This window comes from Saitoella complicata (genome assembly GCF_001661265.1).
Source record: "Saitoella complicata NRRL Y-17804 unplaced genomic scaffold SAICOscaffold_32, whole genome shotgun sequence".
In the NCBI taxonomy this organism is placed as follows: Eukaryota; Fungi; Ascomycota; class Saitoellomycetes; order Saitoellales; family Saitoellaceae; genus Saitoella; species Saitoella complicata.
In genome coordinates this window covers 83,168-98,548 of record NW_017567023.1, presented here as the reverse complement: position 1 = coordinate 98,548, position 15,381 = coordinate 83,168, and the positions used below count along the sequence as shown (strand labels likewise).

The window sequence follows — 15,381 nt, the reverse complement described above, 5'->3', positions numbered from 1 at the left end:
GTACCAGCTCGAGCACCACTCCTTGCACCACGACTACGAAGAGTACCAGCTCGAGCACCACTCCTTGCACTACGACTACGAAGAGTACCAGCTCGAGCACCACTCCTTGCACCACGACTACGAAGAGTACCAGCTCGAGCACCACTCCTTGCACCACGACTACGAAGAGTACCAGCTCGAGCACCACTCCTTGCACTACGACTACGAAGAGTACCAGCTCGAGCACCACTCCTTGCACTACGACTACGAAGAGTACGACCTCGAGCACCACTCCGTGCACGTCAAGTACCACTACGACGTCGAAGAACACGAGCTCCAGTACGACTACTCCTTGCACGACGAAGACCTCAAGCTCAAGCTCCAGTACCACCACTCCATGCACTAAGAGCTCGAGCTCCAGCTCGACGACGACTACTCCGTGCACGACCGGTACCACATCCAAGTCTTCGAGCTCCAGCACCACTGCCACCACTCCATGCACGAAGAGTACAAGCTCTAGCTCCACCACTTCGTGCACCACTGGTTCGACCACTACGTCGAAGAGCTCCATCACTCCTTGCACGAAGAGCTCGTCATCTAGCACCACCACCCCGTGCACCACCGGAACTACTACGACGTCCAAGGCTTCGACTACTCCTTGCACGAAATCGACCTCTTCTAGCACCCCGTGCACCACTGGATCCACCACTACGTCGAAGAGCTCCACCACTCCTTGCACGAAGTCTACCTCCTCCACTTCGACCACCACCCCGTGCACCAAGTCAACTACCACTACTAGTGGTACCATTTCCACTCCATGCACGAAGTCAACCTCCTCCACTTCGACCACCACCCCGTGCACCAAGTCAACTACCACTACTAGTGGTACCACTTCCCCTCCATGCACGAAGTCAACCTCCTCCACTTCGACCACCACCCCGTGCACCAAGTCAACTACCACTACTAGTGGTACCACTTCCACTCCATGCACGAAGTCAACCTCCTCTACGACGAGCACAAGCACCCCATGCACCAAGTCCTCTACGTCTTCCACCACGAGCGCGTCCACATCTCCATGCACTTCCTCCACGACGAGCTACTGGTACAAGCCCAGCACGAGTCCGTGCACCAAGTCCTCTTCTTCGTCCTCTACGACGCCTTGCACTGGAAGCACGACTTGGTCCATGCCCACTCATCCTCCGAAGTGGACCACCTCGACCACCACTGCGCCGTGCTCCTCCTCGTCTACTACGAGCCAGAAGCACTGTTCGGACTGTGAGAAGGGACACTGGTCTTCTACGTCTACGTCTACTTCGACGAAGGAACCCTGCACAAAGTGTGAGGCTCACCAGTCTTGGTCTACTTCTACCTGGACCAAGTGCACCAAATGCGAAGCCGCTGCCACCTCAACCAGTCCCGTCGCCTACGTTGCCGCCGCCGCTGAAATCACCAGTTCCTCTTCCTCCTCCGCTGCGAAGACCTCTCCGACTGTTGCTGTCCAGAGCGCGAAGCCTAGTAACGGAACGATCGCGAGTACCTTCACGGGTGGTGCCGTTGGCTTGAGTGTGGGTGGTGCGGGGATGAAGATGGGTGTTGCGGTGGTTGTTGGTGGTGTTGCGATGATGCTGATTTGAGCGTGAGACCTTGTATGATATGTGTGAGATGAGAAAAAGAACGAAAAAAAACAGAGGAGAGAAGGCGGATGAATTTGTGAGTTGAGTTGGGTTCGGACGAGCGATCTTCTGTATCTCTGTGGATATATGTACCAAAGCCTATGCAGCTGACAGCTATAGGATTCGATGGACTTTAAGGGGTTTAGAAATTTCGAGAGGAGAAGGCTACTTTCCGATTTCTTCAGCCTACATTCGATTTGTATCTTTTATGTCGTTAATCAATTTTTAAGTTTTTCTTCACTTAATCGGGATGGTCATGATTGCATCACGGGCGGCGTTATCGATAGCGCGTGAGAGAAGAGCCATGGCCAAGACGAGAGTCAGCTGCAGCGCCGTCCCACCGACACCCCCTTTTTTCTGCTCGGCTATAAGAACGCCTGACGTGCCCTTCTCTTGTTCGCGCATACATCCCCAGCCGTCTAACAAAAATGTCTACCACCGACGAAGTCAACTCTGAATAGTACGCTCTCCTCCTGTCTCCTCTATAGCTACTTGTCAGCAGCTGTGCTGACAGTCTACCGTGCAGCGTCTCCGGCCTACCCGCCCACTCCCACCACAACCGTCCCGGAGAGATCGGCTACGAAGAAGGCTTCGGCACCACGGGCGTCATCCCCTCCGGCCCCGCCGAACCCGACAACCTCAACGAACCCATGAACTTTGGCCGTGGGCAGGGGTATACTGTCGTTGACGAGTATCAGACCGACAGGATTGTTGCGCCTGTTTCTGTCGTGCCGCACCACGAGGTTATTGTTGAGAGGGTTGAGGTGCCGGTTCCTGTTGATGTATGTCTCCGTTTTTCGGGGGTGTATGCGTGGATAAATGCTGATTTATATCATCTCAAGGTCCCCGCCCCCGTCATCCACAAACAACACCACCACGTCTCCCTCAAAGGCTCCGACGGCCCCACCCACAACTCACTCGGCGTCGAACGCGACTTTTCGGGCTCCGCAATCCCCAACACGAACCTCCGCTCCGCCGACGTCCGGGCTCAAGGCTCGGACGCACTCAACGCCATCCCTGACGACGGTGGTAGAGTGCCGAGGGACGAGCATGGTGTTCAGGGGTGGGGGAGTAGCGAGGAGACTGCGAGGAGGGTTGAGGGGTTGGAAAAGAGGGAGGGGGTGGATGAGTTGGAGAAGAGTACGGCTCCTGCTGGACATGGGGAGGGGACGAGTAAGCCCGGGTTGATGGGGAAGGTTAAGCATGCGCTTCATTTGGATAAGAAGAAGGAGACTACTTCTCAGTAAGTTTTCTCGCGCTGCTGCTTGACGTTGTATTACAGGGATGGGAGTGTATGATTAGGACTGCTGTGCTTTGGATGCTTGCGCGTATAGGCTTGTTTGTGGGTAATTCGGGATGGAGTAGGAGGGTAATTCGGTAATACAATGCTTTTATTTTCACACAAGCTATTGCAATCTTGGTCGAGGATGTTAGAAGATTGTAGAAGGAAAGACTCCGGCGCATTGATGGCAATATGTCATGTCCCTAACGGAGAAGCCCATGTCGGAGTTGGAGCCAAGTACTGCTTCCCATAACCCAGAAGCCAACATACAGACAGGACGTGCCGCAGAGCGTTATATCGTGGCATGGACGGCGGCCGCATCTGCTTCTTCAAGCAATCGGACCGCGCGTCGTGCCGGCTGCGCTGCCTTAAAAATGACCTCCTTGGCCATGCCTCACTCTCGAATCGCTCTCTGTAACTGTTTCCCAGCGATATCCACAAGTATCCTATTCAATCTCTCCTGCACAGTCTTCAACACTTTGTTGACACCAACCAGTCGCTTTTGGGTATCCGCGAGCTTCACGACCGTCGAACGAAGTGCCAAGGGCTCTGTGGTATTGACGTAGTGACTCAATTCTACCCGTGATACGCAGAGTTAGTATACATCCCGACAGTAAAATGATAAGTCGGGATTCTCACGCGCAAGTAGGCGGTCTAACTCCGACTCCAGAGCTCTTTGGGATTCGTGGACTGCGGCCATTTGCTCCGTCGTTCGGTTGATCAAGGGCGCGATCAGGTCCTCCATTATGCCTATCGCAAGCGGAACTCCAATCTGGCTTCTCGTTACGTCCTCCCGAGGTTCGCTAGAGGTTGTTGGTGGTGAGTTTGAGGTCGTGCGGTGTTCTTGCTTGACATCACCGCACACCGCACCGCCTCGCACCGCCGTGCGTCGTATACCCGCGAACCTCACCGCCAAAACTCCAGCAGCTCCAATACAGAAATGGCAGACAACTTTGACTTCGACGACGCAGCTTTCGACGCAGCCGCCATCGCCGCAGCCAAAGCCGCTGAGCGATCTGTTTCTTCTACTCCTCAGCATCGGGGATTGGTTTCGCAGCCTACGCCGAGGAGGGTTGTGCAGCCGGTGTCGAGGGTGGGGGCGCAGGCGCAGAGGCCGATTAGTGCGATTGGTGCTGCGATTGGAGTGAATGTGTCGAGGCCGGGAACTGCTGGGAGTGGGGTGGGGAGTCCGGTGCAGCAGCCTACGCCGCAGAAGATTGCGAAGCCGGCGGGGTTTAATGCGATTATTGTGAATCCGCGGCAGGTATGTCATGTCGTATGAATTCAAACCAGGGATGGATGCTGAAGGTGGTGTGGCTAGAAAGGAAACCCTATATTGAACCATGTACGGAATGTCCCGTGGGAATACGGTGACATCGTCCCCGATTTCGTCGTCGGACAAACAAGCTGCGCAATTTATCTCAGGTGCATAAGGATCTTAGCATCCTTCAGGGTATTGCTGACAACACGATGTACAGTCTACGATATCACCGATTACACCCAGAATACATATACTCCCGTATCTCACAACTCGGAAAACAATACAACCTCCGCCTCCTGCTCATCTCCGTCGACATCGAAAATCACGAAGACTCGTTAAAAGCCCTCACCAAAATCTCGATCATATCCGATCTCACCATCGTCCTCGCCTGGTCTCCTGCCGAAGCTGGGCGGTATCTAGAAACCTTCAAATCATTCGAATCCAAACCTCCGACTTTGATTCAAGGCAAACAATCAACCACGTACATAGAGGGAGTGGTGGAGATGATGACCTCCATTCGAAGTGTGAATAAGTCGGATGCGATGAGCTTATTAGCAAATTTCGGGAGTGTGAAACGGGCCATCAACGCGGAGGGGGAGGAGGTTGGGTTGATTGGGGGGTGGGGAGACCAGAAGGTTAGGAGGTTTTTGGGGGCGTGTGGTGAGCCGTTTGTTGTTGGAGGGAGTCGGCGGAAGAGGGTGAGGGCTACACAAGCTGAGGGTGTGGAAGAGGGAGGCAGGGATTTGACGGCTAGTGAGAGACGGGCGGAGAATGGAGGAGCTCAGGGAGCGGTGTTTCCGCCGATGACTGCGTCGCCGCCGATGGATGTTGAGGATGAGGATGCGTTGGAGGCGATGTTGGCTATGGAGGGAGGGCGAGAGTCGGGAGCGAAGGAGAAGGGAAAGGAGAAAGAGAAGGTGCCGGAGGGGGAAGGGGAAGGGGAGGATGCTGGGGTTATGGCTGCTTTGGCGAAGTTGAAGGCACAGGCGGGTGGGTATAGAGGGTTCGATGATGGGTAGATATAAAAACTATCCAAAATAGAAAATAAATAAACCGAGATTTTGCATCATGTGTGTATTTGGGGAAGGAGTGGATCAATCGATACTTAAGGTTGCGTGGTGTTGCATGCGACGTACGACACTAACAGCTCAGCTCTCAACGACGGTAAGGGCAAGAGGGAGGAGGTTCAGCAAGTTTTCACGCGAATCAGAGTCGCATTTAACACCTTTGTCTGCCGTCAACTGTCTCGGGAATCATGGATGGTGTGAACGGCCAAAGCCCGGTCAAGGCTGAGCAGATCAACCTCTACACCGTCAACAATCGAGGTCAACTGACTGAGGCTCCAAGTTTCTTCGAGTACTAGCTAACACCTCATTGACAGACCTACCTCCTGCCAATCCATCGCCATCAGCAAATCTCATTCATCTCTATGGCCTCGAAGATGTCATCCGCCGCGTCAGCAAATTCGACCAGTACGGGAACAAGAACCCTAATAAGTTGAGGAAGAGTTGGAAGGGGCATATTGTGGACATACCAGGTGGGTCGTCGAAGCTTCATGTTAACTTTAATCTGAGTACTGATGGTTGATCGGTGTACAGGCAAGAACACGCCACCGCAGCAAAAGGATTTCTTGCGTGGGTTGCTTGCGAGGCCGGAAGAGGGGTTGAGGTCGATTAAGGGGGCGGAAATGCCGGTTGGGTTTTTCGAGAGTAGGGTGAAACTGTTGCCTGGGCCTATACCTGAGGTATGTCCATTCACCTGGTCTCTATAAGGTTACGACGAATGCTGATGTTGTGTGTGTACAGTTTGATAGTGCGGCGTGGGGGATGGATGATTTGGATGGTGTTGAGGATGGAAATGCGAATGGGAATGTTAGTGAGGGGAGTGCTGCTGAGCGCCGTAAGAAGGTGGGTTTTGGCGGGATGTGTGTCAAGCATCGACTGACCGGATTATTCAGAAGAAGAAGCGAGACTACGACCCAGCCTACGAAGCAGACCGCAAAAGAAGAAAAGAGCAGCGCAGAAAGGTACATCGCCAGTGTTGTAGTCTCGATCGAGATGACTGATCATGTGATGTACAGGAAAAAGAATCGTCAGGTTCCCCGGGTCCGGGTGGGTACACCATTTCGCATTATTAACCGTGAGTGCGGTTGCGTATAGGCCGGAGCCCGAGCCAGCGCTTTATACCCCTTCTCCGCGTGAGACGAATATACCCCAAGCCATGTCTCCCTCCGAGCAATCACGAACGAGCTCTGTGCCCGTTTTTGTGGGCAGTGGTGTTGTTACACCGAGTACGAGTATGATGCGGGGGAGGAGTAGTGGACAGGCTGTTAATTATGCGGAGGATGAGACGGAGGTTGAGGGGAAGGATGAGGAGGCTTTCACGCCTGGGCGTGGGGGGAGTCTTGGGAAGGGGAGGGGGAGGGGGAGGGGGGAGGGGGAGGGGGAGGGGGAGGGGGCGCTCGAGGTCGAGGTCGAGGTCGAGGAAAGGGAGCGTGCAGAGGGGAAAGGCGAGGAGATGAAAGTCGGAGTTATACGATATTGGATATGATACTGGGTCTATGAATGTATCAATATGATGTGTTTCTTCAATTGCCATGTTCCTGCTGAATCCGGGATGTCAACGTTACTGCACCAAGTTCCTTGGTCCCTATGATGTCAAGAGCACAACAAAACCAAAGTACTCCCATACACCGACAAATTAATTGCAGAGACCAATTGCAGCATACATAACCAGCGCTTTGAAATACGATTGCAACTATATCGCCCGCATCCGTCAACGTTTCACGACGCTATCCGCTTCACTTTTGCTTTGATCCAGAAGGGATTATTCACGAAGATGGCGGACAACAGTACATACATGTCTAAAGGACAACTCGGTGTGATCGGTGTTGCTAAAGCTATGAATACTGCTAACACCTTTGTACAGAGGACTACCTTGCTTCCCTCCGAAGCCAACGAGCTCCTCGACCAACAGGCGGCCGTCCCCTCCCCTCTTCCGCCGGTGCCCGACAAATTGCACAGCAGAAGGAATACGGAAATATGGACGACGTTATTGCAGATTTGTCGACGCTTACTGGGACGACAATGAAGATCTCGGAGAAGCCGAGGGCGACGAGCGGGATGAATGCGCCCCTACCGGTGAATCCGGCGATGAATGCACCCCCACCCGCGGCGGAGAAGCCGACGCATGTATCGTTGAGGACTACGCCGCTTGTAAGGGCGTTGCAGGGTGGAGCAGGGGGTGTAAGGGGACCTAAACCGGAGTTACCAACGAAGAAGCCGGAGTTGAGGGGAGGACTTAGGCCGTTGCCGGGTGGACCGCCAGTTAGGGGGTCACCGCGTGTTGATCCGGGACCTGTACCGAAGCCGAGTGTTTTGTCTAAGCCTGCCGCGCCTGTTAGTGTGCCTCAATCTACCATTACGCCGACGGAGGATGAGACGCGGGATTGGAGGACTGCACCTGCTGCTGGGCGGACTACGATTCCGAAGATTGAGGTGGATGAGGAGGATATTAGGATGAATGTGCGTGGGATGGATGGGAACTATTCGATGAGGAATGGGGTTCCTGCAATTACGGTCTTCACAGACGAGCGACCGGCTGTGCCGTCGATTAACGTGGCCTCGCCACCAACCGTCCCGGCCATCAGCGTTGGTGATGCAGACGAACTACTTGATGGTGTTCAGCCGCCGAAGGTCATCCCTCGTCCTGCTTCTCCGCCGGCTAATCCTAAATCCTGTGCTCGCTGCCATGGATCGACAACCTCTGGTAGGGTCATCACCACCCGTGGACTCCGCTTCCATCCTTCATGCTTCACCTGCTCGCACTGCAGTACCAACCTTGAGTTCATCGCCTTCCACGTCCACGAAGGTCGGTTGTATTGCCAGCTCGATTTTCACGAGCTGTTCTCGGATCGCTGCGCGCAGTGTGACACGCCTATCGAGGATGAGATCATCTCCGCCCTGGGAAAGAAGTACCACCCTGGACATTTCTTCTGCGCCGAATGTGGTACGTCGTTCGATGCCAGCACGCCCTTTATCGTCCGGAACGATTACCCCTACTGTCAAGGCTGTTTCGAGAAAGTCACCGCTGAGCGGTGTGAGAGGTGTCGCTTACCCATGACCGACAGATACTTGGCAGCATTGGGAAAGAAGTTCCATGAAGCGTGTTTCAAGTGTGGGACTTGTGGAACTAAATTGGAGGGCGGGTTCCATGAGGATGAGGGGGTTGCCATGTGTGATGGGTGTTTTAGGAGGGTGATTATTGCGAGAAGTGAGCGGAGATGAAGGGGGGGGCATTGGTGAAAGTGTAGAGCGGGAGAAGGTGTTACGGAATGGCGTTTGGTGCAAGATCCTATTTTATGGTTCAGCTGGTCTGGATGGTTATGATCGTGGTATTCTTATAAGATTCCTTCCATATGCTCCCATGGTCATTCAGTAATCGATAAGCTGCGCGCGCACCCCGGCCCCCATTGGCTATATACCCCATGTCATGCTTCTCCGCTTCCTTCCCAACGACAACACAAGATACCACTCAATCAGATCAATTGCAAGAATGACTCGTGCGTCGCACCGCGGTAGCAACGACTTCTGATGAATCTCTAACGAAGGTTGCACAGTCTCCCTCTGGTTCACCCCTCCTTCGAATGATCCGATCACCTCTCAGCTCCGCTCGCTGATCACCACCCTCGCTTCCAACTGCCCACACATCTTCCCCAACTCACCAGTCTTCCCACCTCATGTCACCGTCGTCTCAGGAATCCCCAAAAGCGCAGATCCAGAGGAGGTGATGGACAAAATCATGGTCGAGTTGAGAAGACGGATGGATGTGGGGCCGCTGGGGGTTGAGTGGGAGCAAGCAGAGACGGGAAAGACTTATTACACGCGGTTGTATTACCCGTGCAAGGCGTCGCTTGGTTTACTTGGAATTGCGGAGTATTGCCGTCATGCGTTTGTTCCGGATCAATCGGAGGAGGATGCGGAGAAGTGGGTGAAGGAGACGTACTACCCTCATCTTTCTCTAGCGTACGCTGAGCCAGAGACTGGTGATAACAAGGAAGCATTTGAGCAAGTCAAGGGAACTGAGGAGGAAATCGGTGTGGGAAAGGGTTGGGTCGGTGGGAAGATCGTCTTAGTGGACACAAGTGGAAAGTGTGAAAACTGGAAGGTCTTGGGAGAGCGGAGGGTATGGTAGACAGTAGACATGTCACGATAGGTAGTGTACGATATCAAATGGGTTTATGTATCATTTCTTTTGGTTTGAGCAACTTCTCGATACCCAAAACAGTACTCCTACACTTCACCTCCAGACCTCAATATCAGACAGCGCTTAGAGCTTCTGCATGGCAGCAATATCAGAAGACTGAACCCAATCCTCACAATCCTCAGCAATCTTCTCCTGCAACTCATCGAGGGAAACCTTCTCGTCCTCAACGACGAGGGTAATCTGCAACTTGGAAACACCGTAACCGACGGGGACGAGCTTGGAGGCACCCCAGACGAGACCATCCTGCTCAATGGCACGGACGGCAGTCTCGAGCTCCTTCATGTCAGTCTCGTCATCCCAGGGCTTGACCTCCATGGTGACGACAGACTTGGCGATAGTCTTGGGCTTGTCGGCCTTCTTGGCGTTGTAGGCAGCGACACGCTCAGCCTTGACGCGCTCAGCCTCAGCGTCCTCCTCCTCGTCGTCAGAACCGAAGAGGTCGATGTCGTCCTCGTCCTCAGCGGCGGCAGCGGGGGCAGCAGCGGGAGCAGCGGCAGGGGCAGAGGCGGCACCGGCACCGTACTCGGTAGCGGTCTTGGCAGCGTCTCCGGGGAGGGAACCGAACTCGGACTCGTAGGAGGCGATGTGGGAGAACCAACGGGCGACGTTGGGGTAGAAGGGACCCTGGAGGGACTTGTAGACGGCAACGTCAGCCTGGGAAGGGGTGAAACCTGGTTCATTCAATGTCAGCCAATTGCTCTTCTTTCAATTCCAGCTCAGCCGATTGAGGCGAAAGGAAGGAAAGCAGTAGGGATAGACGGTATAGCCATAGTCATCGTGTCATCTTCTAGCAAAACCCTTAGGCGGGCTGTAGTCTTTTCGCGAGGTCTTAATTCGCAAATCTTAAACACGGACCAAAGTATTATAATCATCCGATGACCATGGTTTTCACATCCATCCCAACTCTGCTTTCCCTGCCTCCCTCACAACAACCGCGGATCAGCTCCAGGACAAACATACCGTCGATGTAGGACTTGTCAGCGAGGAAAGCCTCGAGCTGCTCAAGGCCGGCAGGGGTCTTCAAATCTCCGAAAGCCATTGTAGATGTTTATGTGAGTTTGGTAAATGGACGAGTCGAAGGATTGTTCTGCGCTGACGAGCAAATTTGGTAGCGGGTCCCTCGAAAAACCGAGGCGCGCTAAAATGTGGTAACCAGGGGACACTTGTGGGATGAGTAGAATGGGAGGAATATTTGGACTGGATTAGACGTGGAAAGTGGTTGTGAATTGTTATGTTCGTCTGATATCTTCTTCCTGGCTTCTCCTTCGCGTTCTCCGGGCGGCTGCGCGGTGATCAAGACATGCAATCCCTCTCCAAAATGTCCATCTAAAGCCCGCTTCATGATTCGTGGTGCTTGCTCCGTTTCGTAGTATTTGATAGCTCTGGTCTCCTGCCTCTTTTGACTTGATGATGCGGCAAATCTCCCGCTGATAGATCTCCTTCCCTCAACCTAATCGCGAATCAACCCGCTCCTTCAGATTTTCCCTTCATGCCTTAACATCACCATTTCCCGCCTTTGTCGTCTTGCCAGTCGCATACTCCTTCCGTCTCTGCCTAATATCAATGAACCCCGGTCTCGTGTCCAAATACTGCAAAGGACTCGATCCTTCCTTCTCGCATACCGCGTTCCATTCGCGCCATTTGATAGGTTTGAGGGCGTCTGCGCTTAATACGACTCCGAAGGAAAAGATTGTAGCGGATATGAGGGCTTCGACGATAATCTGTGGAGGAAGGGACGTTAGCATCCGTTTTGGTTATGGAGCACGTTGAGCGATGGACTTCGCTCTTCCCATTCAAGCTCCAGGACAACGGCAATACGTCGTTTGTAGAACAGAGCTGGGCAGAGTTTAAGAGTCGCTGCGGAAGTAAGGCAAACTCACGTCAATAGGTAGCCTTCCGACTGCCGTACGACCCACGGACTTTTGGAATGCGCGGTGCTCGTAGGCAGAGTAGCCTGCGTGGAACAGAATCACCAATGCGATGGTGATGAGAGCTCGAGCTGTTGACGAGGACATTGCCGTGATGAGTGTTTGATCGCAGTTGCAATGGCGGAGTTGGCTGGGTGAATACTCGATGATGCTCGAGATGCGGGTTTGAAAGGGGCGAGGCAGGGCGAGGCAGGCACAGCAGCGGTGTTGGGAACGAGGTGGGAACACGAAATTGAGTTTGAGTTTCTTTCGATCTTCAGGATTGTTTTTCAGTTGCTGGCTCACGTCCTTCTTTCGCCCCAGAAACGCAGAAAGCCTCGAGACTGCAGGAGTTTCACGGTTCCAGGCCGGCGCGCGGCCGTGCTCAAGAGACCTCCTCAGCACCGCACCCACCAACCAAACCATGGCTCCCCACTCAGAACACCCAGCCGAAGACAACACTCATGTCCGTTTTGCCTCTTCTCCCTCTCATGCCCCTCAACCCCGTCCTCTTTCCTCTTCCTCGTCCTCCCCTGACCAAGACTGGGACGGCACCCTCGACGAAACCATCATGGCTCTCGACTACCGTGACCGTAAGATCGGGTGTTGTTATCTGAATGCAATTGAGGGGAAGTTGTGGATGATGGAGGATATGGAGGAGAGCGCGCCTTGGGATCTGGTTGAAGCATGTATGCCGAGGACGGGAGCGTGGGAAGTGGGAAGTGCGGTGTATGCTGATTGTATGCGCGTGCAGTGCGGTTCCACGTACAACCAAGTACGATTCTCCTATCCTCCCGTATCGAAGAATCCTTACTGGATAAACTCGAAGGTCTCGCAGCACCGACCGAACCCGCGCCTTCGTCTTCGTCGTCGGCTACCTCTGGCCCGGATTCGACGGGATTTGCGCTAGATATCCGACCTGCGACGGAGTTTGCGTATCAGACTGCACGGAGTAGATTGATAAGCTTGAGAGTTGGGCAAAAGGAGGGACCTAGGATTGAGTTTGCGGGTGCGGAGGAGGGGGATGGACAGCGTGAGGGATTGATGAGGTTAGCCGGTTGGGTTGATGTTGACAGTAAAGTCACGGTACAAAACGGCATTCACCAATCAAGATTAAATTGCTGACTGGGTTCGTTTTGTACAGGTTGGATGTGCGGGTGCTGTTATCGCGTACTTTGCGAGGAGGAGGTTGATTGGGGGCATACATGGCGATGATGAGTTTGTGCGGGTGAGCGTGAATGCGATATCGATGTTCTCGATGTACGAAGAACAGGATTATGACCTAAACGGACGTACTGACTGTTTTATTGTACAGGAATGACTATATGCTCGTGAATGCCGACACGATCTGGTCTTTCTTGACTTCCTGGTGATCCAGCAATCACTAACGAGCATGGCGATAGTTCATTACAGATCTTCGAGGACGAATCACATCCAAATTTCCACATGCAAGGGCGCGGAGGCCGTGGTAAAGAAGGTCTCTCCCTCTTCGGTCCGTCTCCTCTCCCTTCTCCCTGCACTTCCCAACCTCACGTCCAATCACAGGCATCATGAACTCCACCCGCACCCCCCAAGGCTCCCTCCTCCTCCGTCGCTGGTTCCTCCGGCCTTCCCTAAGCCTCGACATCCTTCACGCCCGCCACTCAACCCTCTCCCTCTTCCTCCACCCCTCAAACCTCCACGTAAGTGACGCACTCTGCACAGCCCTCAAGAAAGTCAAGGATATAGGAAAAACCCTTCTCGGACTCCGAAGTGGTAGATCTGGTGGGACAGTGGGAGAGTGGCAGCGAATGCTCGAATTCATATGGAGTACGATCAAAATCCGTGGCGCAATCGAAGAGCTATTCCAGACTTCTGAGAATGACAACGCACTCCCCATCATCCAACAAATCACAAACAATTTCGATATACCCGCCCTGACAACCCTCGGCACCCTCCTCACCTCCACCATCGACTTCGACACCTCATCCCTCGAACACCGAACCGTAATCGCCCGCGGCGTCGACGACGAACTGGACAACATGAAACACGTCTACGATGGTCTCGATTCGATGTTGGCGCAGGCTGCTGCGCAACTTGCGGAACAGGTTCCGAGGGAGGTGGCGGGGGTGTTGAATGTGATTTATTTTCCGCAGTTGGGGTATTTGATTACTGTGCCTGCTGCTGAGGAAGGAGAGGCGGGAGGGGGAGGGAGAAGGTTGTGGGAGGGGGAGGGGTGGGAGTTTCAGTTTAATACTGCGACATGCTTTTATTACAAGAGTGTTGAGATGAGAGGTGATACTCTCTCTCATGGATCTTTTGATTGTGTGGTTGACGAGTGGTAACAGAACTTGATGAGTATTTCGGTGACATTCACGGGCTGATCGTTGGTACGGTTCTGCGAAGTCGGTAATTTCGTAGGAGTTTACTGACAATCACACGAACGTACAGACCGCGAAATCGAACTCGTCCACCAACTCCAACTCCGCGTCCTCGAATCAAGCGCCCTCCTCACCAAAACCTCCGATATCTGCGCCGAGCTGGATTGGTATGTCTCATCCCCAGATCCTTCCGAACATCATGCGTGAGTTTTTGGGCCATGACTGACGCAGTGTGCGGACAGTTTATTGGCACTCGCCGAGAGTGCGCGGAAATTCGGGTACCAGAGACCGAGGATGGTAGAGGAGAACGTGATCCGGATCACGAAAGGACGGTGTGTCGCCCTAGCTTCCATTATCCAACTGCTCGATAGGGAGGCTTAAACGTGACACAGACATCCCCTCCAAGAACTTCTTGTCCCATCCATCGTCGAGAATGACACGAACCTCGCCGGTGGTCGCAGTACGGATGCTCTGCGACTCGACGGAGAGGATGGAGAGGAAGGGGAGTTGGAGGTGAATAGTGCGATGTTGTTGACCGGAGCGAATTTCTCGGGTAAGAGTGTTTATTTGAAGCAGGTTGCTTTGATTGTTTATTTGGCGCATGTTGGGAGGTACGTGATCAACCGGCCTTCTTTCTCATCTGCCCTTCTCGCCCGTCTCCGTTCGACATGAGAAGCTGAGAGACGGGGATGTGGGGAGAGGGAGGGCGATAGGTGCTGATCAGAATGCGCAGTTATGTACCGGCGGAAAGTGCAACAATTGGCTTAACCGACAAGATTCTCACGCGTATCCAAACCCGTGAATCCGTCTCCAAGGTAACCCTCCCCTCCTCCCCTCCTCCGCCCTCTTCCATTCCCCGTCTCCGACCTGCTAACAGCGTACAACAGATGCAATCCGCCTTCATGATTGACCTCCAACAAATATCCCTTGCGCTCCGTGCTGCGACCCGGCGTAGTCTCCTCATCATTGACGAGTTCGGCAAGGGGACAGAGTCGACAGGTATGCTCCACATCTCGGCTGAGGATGCGAAAAGGATGCTCATCTGAAGGGGTATAGATGGTGCTGGGTTATTTTGTGGGGTGTTGGACTGGTTATTGAGGCTGGGAGAGGAGAGGCCGAAGGTTTTGGCAGGTACGTCGTTCTCCTCTATCTCTCGCGAACGACTAGTCACGAAAGGTCGGACGTGGGCTTGGAAGACCAGACTAATGAATGCGTACAGCCACACACTACCACGAGACCTTAGAAGGAGGGTTCTTGGACCCTGACTTACCGCTGAGCTACGCACATATGGAAATCATCCTCGATCCTTCTTCCTCCACGAACGCCAACCCCAATTTAACCTACCTCTACCGTCTCCGCCCCGGCCGCTCGTTATCCTCATTCGGAACACATTGTGCCGCAAACGCTGGAATCGCACCAGAGATCATCGAGCGTGCGGAGAAGTTTGTAGAGGTTGCTGCGAGAGGAGAGGACATTGCTTCCGTTTGTGCTCTGGGAGGCGGGAATGGGGAGAGGGAGAAGAAAGAATTGGAGGAGGCGGAGGTTGTTGCCAGGAGGTTTTTAGAGTGGGAGATTGATTGTGATGATGGAGATATTCGGGATGTCCTGGCGAGGGTGTTGGTTGTGTGATGTCATTGTGGGTGTGCTGTCTCGT

At 53.6% G+C, this 15,381-nt stretch overlaps 12 protein-coding genes across 12 annotated transcripts; 9 read left to right on the top strand and 3 right to left on the bottom strand.

Annotated features, from left to right (window-relative positions):
• Nucleotides 1-7: 7 nt before the first annotated feature.
• On the top strand, nt 8-385 carry SAICODRAFT_10601 (uncharacterized protein; the record flags this gene model as incomplete). The annotated part of the gene is made up of 1 exon (XM_019165273.1): nt 8-385. A coding segment is annotated over one exon (378 nt), but the record flags the coding sequence as incomplete, so codon positions are not given.
• Nucleotides 386-943: 558 nt separating this feature from the next.
• On the top strand, nt 944-1,602 carry SAICODRAFT_32349 (uncharacterized protein). The gene has a single exon (XM_019168190.1). It carries the CDS (start codon nt 965-967, stop codon nt 1,256-1,258), a length of 294 nt encoding a protein of 97 aa, XP_019020831.1. The 5' UTR covers nt 944-964; the 3' UTR covers nt 1,259-1,602.
• Nucleotides 1,603-1,967: 365 nt separating this feature from the next.
• SAICODRAFT_22273 (uncharacterized protein) lies at nt 1,968-2,899 on the top strand (the record flags this gene model as incomplete). Its single annotated transcript, XM_019166546.1, has 3 exons — nt 1,968-2,112; nt 2,179-2,434; nt 2,495-2,899. The coding sequence occupies exons 1-3, from the start codon at nt 2,081-2,083 to the stop codon at nt 2,897-2,899; spliced, it is 693 nt and encodes a 230-aa protein (XP_019020830.1). The 5' UTR covers nt 1,968-2,080.
• Nucleotides 2,900-3,105: 206 nt separating this feature from the next.
• SAICODRAFT_68265 (uncharacterized protein) lies at nt 3,106-3,765 on the bottom strand. The gene is made up of 2 exons (XM_019170371.1): nt 3,574-3,765; nt 3,106-3,510 (listed from the first exon to the last, which is right to left on the bottom strand). Exons 1-2 carry the CDS (start codon nt 3,677-3,679, stop codon nt 3,329-3,331), a joined length of 288 nt encoding a protein of 95 aa, XP_019020829.1. The 5' UTR covers nt 3,680-3,765; the 3' UTR covers nt 3,106-3,328.
• A 364-nt stretch (nt 3,766-4,129) lies between these two features.
• Nucleotides 4,130-4,869, top strand: SAICODRAFT_49089 (excision repair protein; the record flags this gene model as incomplete). Its single annotated transcript, XM_019168950.1, has 3 exons — nt 4,130-4,198; nt 4,256-4,359; nt 4,413-4,869. Coding segments are annotated over 3 exons (630 nt in total), but the record flags the coding sequence as incomplete, so codon positions are not given.
• A 484-nt stretch (nt 4,870-5,353) lies between these two features.
• On the top strand, nt 5,354-6,574 carry SAICODRAFT_32347 (uncharacterized protein). The gene is made up of 6 exons (XM_019168189.1): nt 5,354-5,520; nt 5,577-5,732; nt 5,794-5,939; nt 6,001-6,102; nt 6,153-6,221; nt 6,276-6,574. Exons 1-6 carry the CDS (start codon nt 5,451-5,453, stop codon nt 6,330-6,332), a joined length of 600 nt encoding a protein of 199 aa, XP_019020827.1. The 5' UTR covers nt 5,354-5,450; the 3' UTR covers nt 6,333-6,574.
• On the top strand, nt 6,416-6,745 carry SAICODRAFT_10596 (uncharacterized protein; the record flags this gene model as incomplete). The annotated part of the gene is made up of 1 exon (XM_019165272.1): nt 6,416-6,745. One exon carries the CDS (start codon nt 6,416-6,418, stop codon nt 6,743-6,745), a length of 330 nt encoding a protein of 109 aa, XP_019020826.1.
• Nucleotides 6,746-6,912: 167 nt separating this feature from the next.
• Nucleotides 6,913-8,550, top strand: SAICODRAFT_74008 (uncharacterized protein). The gene is given in 3 exon segments (XM_019170909.1): nt 6,913-7,073; nt 7,124-8,203; nt 8,223-8,550. 3 exon segments carry the CDS (start codon nt 7,034-7,036, stop codon nt 8,315-8,317), a joined length of 1,215 nt encoding a protein of 404 aa, XP_019020825.1. The 5' UTR covers nt 6,913-7,033; the 3' UTR covers nt 8,318-8,550.
• Nucleotides 8,551-8,749: 199 nt separating this feature from the next.
• Nucleotides 8,750-9,388, top strand: SAICODRAFT_28193 (2, 3 cyclic phosphodiesterase; the record flags this gene model as incomplete). Its single annotated transcript, XM_019167101.1, has 2 exons — nt 8,750-8,756; nt 8,814-9,388. 2 exons carry the CDS (start codon nt 8,750-8,752, stop codon nt 9,386-9,388), a joined length of 582 nt encoding a protein of 193 aa, XP_019020824.1.
• Nucleotides 9,389-9,485: 97 nt separating this feature from the next.
• SAICODRAFT_86184 (uncharacterized protein) lies at nt 9,486-10,510 on the bottom strand. Its single transcript, XM_019171425.1, has 2 exons — nt 10,421-10,510; nt 9,486-10,131 (listed from the first exon to the last, which is right to left on the bottom strand). The coding sequence occupies exons 1-2, from the start codon at nt 10,497-10,499 to the stop codon at nt 9,524-9,526; spliced, it is 687 nt and encodes a 228-aa protein (XP_019020823.1). The 5' UTR covers nt 10,500-10,510; the 3' UTR covers nt 9,486-9,523.
• A 437-nt stretch (nt 10,511-10,947) lies between these two features.
• Nucleotides 10,948-11,475, bottom strand: SAICODRAFT_10592 (uncharacterized protein; the record flags this gene model as incomplete). Its single annotated transcript, XM_019165271.1, has 2 exons — nt 10,948-11,181; nt 11,341-11,475. 2 exons carry the CDS (start codon nt 11,473-11,475, stop codon nt 10,948-10,950), a joined length of 369 nt encoding a protein of 122 aa, XP_019020822.1.
• Nucleotides 11,476-11,602: 127 nt separating this feature from the next.
• SAICODRAFT_74005 (uncharacterized protein) lies at nt 11,603-15,356 on the top strand (the record flags this gene model as incomplete). Its single annotated transcript, XM_019170908.1, has 14 exons — nt 11,603-12,056; nt 12,122-12,453; nt 12,512-12,627; nt 12,683-12,718; nt 12,771-12,859; nt 12,913-13,049; nt 13,080-13,641; nt 13,695-13,736; nt 13,798-13,894; nt 13,970-14,059; nt 14,120-14,338; nt 14,461-14,726; nt 14,784-14,858; nt 14,947-15,356. Exons 1-14 carry the CDS (start codon nt 11,792-11,794, stop codon nt 15,354-15,356), a joined length of 2,736 nt encoding a protein of 911 aa, XP_019020821.1. The 5' UTR covers nt 11,603-11,791.
• Nucleotides 15,357-15,381: the final 25 nt, after the last annotated feature.